Genomic DNA, 6156 nt, shown 5'->3' on the forward strand with positions numbered 1-6156 from the left:
TGTCAGGGAAAGGCAGGAGGAGTTTCTGCCCCAAACGGGGCTTTCTTCCTTCTGGAGAGCCTGGTGGTTCAGCCAGGAGGGGCCTGGGGGTTGTCACTGTTCGCTGCGTGAAAAACTTTTAACGTGAAACGACGTTTAAAGCACCTGGTGCTACAGAACAGCAAAGTTCTTGCAGGGAAGTGGGGGTTCCAGGCTCTGGGTGGGTCTGGCTCCCCCAGCCGGGCTTTTTCATCATCATAGAATCATCACTGAATGGTTGGGGTTGGAAGGGACTTTGAAGATGATCAGGATCCAACCCCCTGCATGGGCAGGGACACCTCCCCCCAGCCCAGGCTGCTCCAAGCACCATCCAACCTGCCCTTCAACACTGCCAGGGATGGTTTTTGTCAGAAGAAGGAGAAACTTGGGGGTTTCTTCAGATGATCTGAGTGGCTTTGGTAACAGGTGTCTCGAAGTGCTGCACAAGCAAGTGTTGAGCAACCCCATGAGAAGATTATCTGGTTGTTAGTAGCTGTTTCTCATCATTGAGGAGCCAGTTCCCATCAAACAGCCTGAGCTGTGAATGCAGGCAGATCCCACTCACTTCTTCAAAGACTGAAGTTAGGATTTTTTTATTTGTTTATTTTTTTTTCCAGCCTGCTTGTCTTATGACTGTGCTGATGAGCATAAATTGCATTATTTTCTGTTCTTACACCCTGCTTCTCTACAGTCCTAGCCTTTTGCCTGGGCCTGGTGCAGGACTGTTGGTGTGCCCAGGGGTGAGTTGTTCTGCTCTCTTTCTCAGCATGTTGGCACCTTTGCTGTCTTCCAGCCCTTGGGCACCTTTCTGCTACTGGAACCATTCTCAAAAACACCACAAGTGACCTAGAAACCCTCCTCCTTTCCTTTCAGCACCCTCATGTCCAAGTCATCAGACGAACTGAAGTTCCTAATTCCTGTTAGATGTTCATTTCATGTGCTCTTTAGTCACTTAAGGAGCTGTGAGCATGAGGCAGAGGTACCTCAGGTCAGCCCAGGTCCAGCAGAGCTGCTTAGTGCTGGTTTTACCTGTGTTGTGCTCCCCAGTATCTTGAGTTTTCCATGAAGCTGAGCAGCCCAACTCTGGTGTTAAAAGCTCATCCTGGCTCTGGGGCAAGTGAAAAGCACCAAGGAATGATCCAACACCAGCTGGAAAGAGGAGACATCACTTGTGAGCTCGGAGCTGTTGTGCAGACAGGAATCAAACATCAAGAGCTTCCCAGGTTATGGTTTGTAACTCCTCCTGGCAGTTGCATCTTCCTTTCTCCTGCCAGGACTCCAGACCCTGTGGAACAGCTGAATCACCAGGCATGGGTGTCCTGCAGATGGAATTTTTGTATTCTGTCCTTCTAGGAACAGTCTGCTTTACACTTGTGTTCTGGGGTAACTTTTCCCTATTTTGCCTTTAAATTATCAGTTCACTTGTTCAATTTCTAGTTTTTCCAACTTCCTTTGTGGCTGACAAAGAGTCTGTGTCTTCTTGGATGCTGGGTGGCACTAGGTAGTGTTTCCAGACCCTGTGCTCCAGTGGGGGCACCTGATCTCACTGCACTTCTCCAAGGTAGCTGGAAGAAAACCTTGGCACATCTGAGACAGGTGGAATTGTTTGTTCTGCCTTCATAGAATCCCAGACTGGTTTGGGTTGGAAAGGACATTAAAGATCATCTAGTCCCACCCCCTCTGCATGGGCAGGGACACCTCCCAGCAGCCCAGGCTGCTCCAAGCCCCATCCAACCTGCCCTTCAACACTGCCAGGGATGGGGCAGCCACAGCTTCCCTGGGCAACCTGGGCCAGGCTCTCACCACCCTCTCAGCACAGAATTTCCTCCTCATGTCCAACCTAAAACTCCCTCTTCCAGTTTTGATCCATTCCCCCTTGTCCTCATCCACCACATTCTGGCATGAGCACCCCCCCCAGGCCACAGCACATCATCCTCCATCTCTGGACTGCCACCAAAACACCCCCTTGGCACTTTTCAGTCAATTTAGTCTCTCTTCAGATCATTTCAGTCTCTCCACCTTTCTCTCCCCAGGTCTGGGGCTCAGTCACCCTGGTTTTGTATCACATATTTTTGTTTTGTTCTCCACTTTTTGATTTCTGTAGATGAATATCTGCAATAAGCCTCCTAATAAGACAGCTCCAGAGAACTTGGGAGAAGCTGTTCCTGAGGTGCAGGTCCAACATGCTCGAAGGAATGGCTGGAGTTGGCCTCTCCACATTTTCCAGATCCTTGCCTGGTTGCTCTACCTCTTCTTTGCCCTCGTTGGGTTTGGAATCCTGGTTCCTCTCCTGCCCCTGCACTGGTTGCCTGCTGGTTACATTGTATCCTTTGCTCAAGGGATGAACATGGACCCTAAGAAACCACCTGGGAATTTTTGGGAATAGTTGGTAGCATAGAAAGCAACTCAGCCAGAATTTCCTCTGAACCATAGTCGCTGTCTTGATCTTCTGCATACAAAAACCATGATTTTGGGATCTTCTCTGCCCTCCCACTCTACGTAGGTCACTGATGTTCTGCTTCTCTCCATCACTCTCTGCTCAGGTTACTGTTGTTACCTCCCAGGTTCTTCTGCTCTCTGCTCCCATGGGTTTCCATGGCCTCATATGATTCTTCTCCAAGACTACTGCAGAGTTTGAGGGAAGCCTTTCCTGAACCATCCTGTGATGGACAACCACACCTCCCTGTCTTCACCAACCAAGTCCTGAAAGGCAGCTTGGCATGGCTGGCACAATACGGTGGGGTTGGTTGGGACAGCTGATCTTTGCCTGGGACCTTCTCCTGTCGTCTGTGGGAAATCTGTGAGTGGAAGGTGAGGTGGTGTGGGGTGAACCTCAGAGGAGAGGTCTGTCATGAGGCAGTGAAGTTTAATTCACATCCAGCTGTGGCTGGGATCAGAAGGTGAGATGGCTGCATCTTTCCCAGAAAAGCCCAGCCCAGCTCCATGTGTTTTCCACCTCCTGTCCTGCACCCACCTCCCCAGAGCTGTGCAACTTCTGCAGCTGGGAAGGAGGGGTGTGCTGGGAGCAATCCCAGTCCTCCCAGTGCCACCTCCTCCTGCCACCTGCACCCAGGGAGGGGACTTCTCCAGAGCCAGGCCCTTGCTCCTGGTGGACTAGATTGCCCAGGGAATGGCCACCTGGAAGAGGGTGTCTGGAGATGTGTATTTAGAACTTCACAAGCAGCTGAGGGTTTAGAATTGGTGAGCATATAATTTGCTTTTGTCATCTCTCTGGTAACATTTCCTGGTGAAGATACAATGGATTAGAATGGTTTGGTGCCACTTAGTGCTTCCTAAAAACCAGATAAGCAAGAAATTGTAAAGAGAAAAGTTCTGAAGGGGTGGGATATGCACATCAATCATTTATACATCTCATTTATGTGTGTCCATGGAGCCTTTGATATGTTGGGGATGCTTTGGCTTATTGTTTTAGTAACACCAGTGGGATTTAGGCATTAAAATGATTAGCTCACAGTGGTTTTGCATCTACCTGTCCTATCCTGATGTTGTCATGGTTCAAACCTCAGGAATTTGTTTACCAGGTCACTTCATCACTCAATCTGAAGTCTCTCTAATTCAACAGATTCATGCCTCCCAAAGCTTTAGTACCAGTTAAACATCTCTTTTGTGTCAAAGGCAAATCCCTTCCCATCCTGCTGCACCAGGTAGAATCAGAATCACAGGGTGGTGAAGGTTGGAAAGGACCTTAAAGACCATCAGGTTCCAACGCCCTGCATGGGCAGGGACACCTCCCACCAGCCCAGGTTGCTCCAAGCCCCATCCACCCTGCCCTTCAACACTGCCAGGGATGGGGCAGCCACAGCTTCCCTGGGCAACCTGGGCCAGGCTCTCACCACCCTCACACCAAACAATTTCCTCCTCATGTCTCACCTCAATCTCCCCTCTTCCAGTTTTAATCCCTTCCCCCTTGTCCTCTCCCTCCCTGCCCTTGTCCCAAGTCCCTCCCCAGCTTTCCTGGAGCCCCTTCAGGCCCTGGAAGGTGCTCTAAGGTCTCCCTGGAGCCTTCTCTTCTCCAGGCTGAACACCCCAACTTTCCCAGCCTATCTTCATCAGCTACACCTCTCCAGAACCTTTCCCCCTGACTGCTCTGCTGAGTGTCCCACAGACATTAGTGTGATCAGTGATGTGCACACCTAGGGTGCAACAAATAACCCAGCAGGTCAGTTTTTGTAGACATGCTGCTCCTTTAGTTGCAGTACATTGAGAAGTAAACTCTCCAGCCCAGAGGTGCTCCAGGCCTACAGAGTTGCTTATTTGCTTTTGTATATCCTTCCAGATTTGGATATTCTTCCCAAATATCAGCAGTTATTTGAGGTACTTCTAAAGCACATTTGCTCTTGACTTGCTGCTGCATTTAGAATTAGGAATCCAAGCTGATCATATTTCAAGCAACCATGAAAAAAATCCTGCATCCTGTCTGTAAATTAGGTAGGAATCTGGTTTACAGGGGTGATCCTCTAGCTTGGGATTCTGAGTAAGGAAAAGGAAAGCAAGGGGATCACTACAGCTTCCTCAGTGTGACTTTCTTCTTCTTTCTTGGAAGTTTGGTCTTGTGAAGGGGTGTGTGTGGCCTTAACTGACTCTTGCTTTCCAAGGAGTATGGACTAGGAAACGTGGACCTGAGCCAGCAGTTTGCACCTGGGGGCAGACCCTGGGGAGCCAAGGTAATTTTTCCAAAACTCCTCTGCTAGGAAGGATGTTTCTGGGAGGCAGAGTAGTACACAAAAAGGAGGGTTGTTCCTGTAGTTCTATTTTTCCAGAGGATATTTATTCCAGCACAAACATCCCCTGGAGTGAAGCTCAGGTGAAGGTTCTGCCATCAGTTGTGTCGTGATTTCTAATTCTAAGCCATGTATTTCTCATCCATGTGGATTGGGTGTATAGAGGATCAAAAAGATGTGCATTAAATCACTCATACAATCCTTAACTGTCTACTCCAGTGTCCTGGGGTCTGCTTTATCTACCATTTAATTGTCCATCTTACTGCAGTCTCCATTGACCCTGCAGATGCAAACGTGAGAGAGAAAAACTACCTGGGGCCTCTGGCCACCTTCAGTCGTAGTCAACATGCACATGTCATTGAAAACCATCATTGCCATGTCTGTGATGTCAATGTGTAAGTATCTCCTCTTCTCCTGCTCTGTCTTCTTCACTGTTAATTCCTCATCATTAGTCTTTGTCAGGCTGTAAGGTTGAAATGGAGCCCCTGAAGGTCTCCAGGGTGGGTTAAAATTCATCCCCTGGCAGAGCTTGGGGAGTTGTCAGGTGTGGTTTTGTGTTTTATTGCTTATTAGTATTTTATTATTATGATTGAATTAGTTATAAATAAGAATAAATGACTATTTATGATGATACAAAACCAGGTGGGTTGACTGACATTCCAGAGGGCTTTGCTGCCATCCAGTGTGACCTGGACAGGCTGGAGAGCTGGGCAAGGAGGAATCTAATGAGGTTCAGGAAGGGCAAGTGCAGAGTGCTGTGTCTGGGGAAGAAGAACCCCAGGGACCAGTACAGGTTAGGGGGTGACCTGCTGGAGAGCAACTCTGGGGAAAAAGGCCTGGAAGTCCTGGTGGACAACAGGCTGACCATGAGCCAGCAATGTGTCCTCACAGACATGAGGCCAGTGCCATCCTGAAGTGCATCAAGAGTAAGGCCAGCAGGTCAGGGAGGTTCTGCCCCTCTGCTTTGCCTGGTGAGGCCTCCTCTGGAGCCCTGTGTGCAGGTCTGGGCTCCCCAGTTCATGAAGGATAAGGAGCTGCTGGGGAGAGTCCAGCCCAGGGCACTGAGATGCTGAGGGAACTGGAGCATCTGCCTGTGAGGAAAGGCTGGGAGAGCTGGGGCTGTTCAGCTGGAGAGGAGGAGCCTGAGGGGGGATCTGATCAGTGCTGATCAATATCTGCAGGGGGTGTCAGGAGGATGGGCCAGACTCTTCTCAGGGGTGTCCAGTGACAGGACAAGGGGCAATGGGCACAAACTGGAGCACAGGAGGTTGAACCTGAATATGACAAAATACTTCTTTGCTCTGAGGGTGGCAGAGCCCTGGGACAGGCTGCCCAGGGCGGTGGTGGAGTCTCCATCCCTGGAGACATCCCAGCCCCCCCTGGATGTGTTCCTGTG

At 49.7% G+C, this 6156-nt stretch overlaps 1 protein-coding gene across 1 annotated transcript in view; it reads left to right on the forward strand.

The window, feature by feature from the left end:
- The first annotated feature begins 2122 nt into the window (after positions 1 to 2122).
- ZDHHC1 (zinc finger, DHHC-type containing 1) overlaps positions 2123 to 6156 on the forward strand; it is a 24208-nt gene continuing 20174 nt past the window's right edge. The window contains exons 1-2 of the mRNA XM_010001044.1: positions 2123 to 2341; positions 4980 to 5155. Coding sequence (XP_009999346.1) covers positions 2123 to 2341; positions 4980 to 5155 — 395 coding nt within the window. The remainder of the gene's footprint in view (positions 2342 to 4979; positions 5156 to 6156) is intronic.

Source organism: Chaetura pelagica, unplaced genomic scaffold (assembly GCF_000747805.2).
Source record: "Chaetura pelagica isolate M959 unplaced genomic scaffold, ChaPel_1.0 scaffold856, whole genome shotgun sequence".
Taxonomy (NCBI): Eukaryota; Metazoa; Chordata; class Aves; order Apodiformes; family Apodidae; genus Chaetura; species Chaetura pelagica.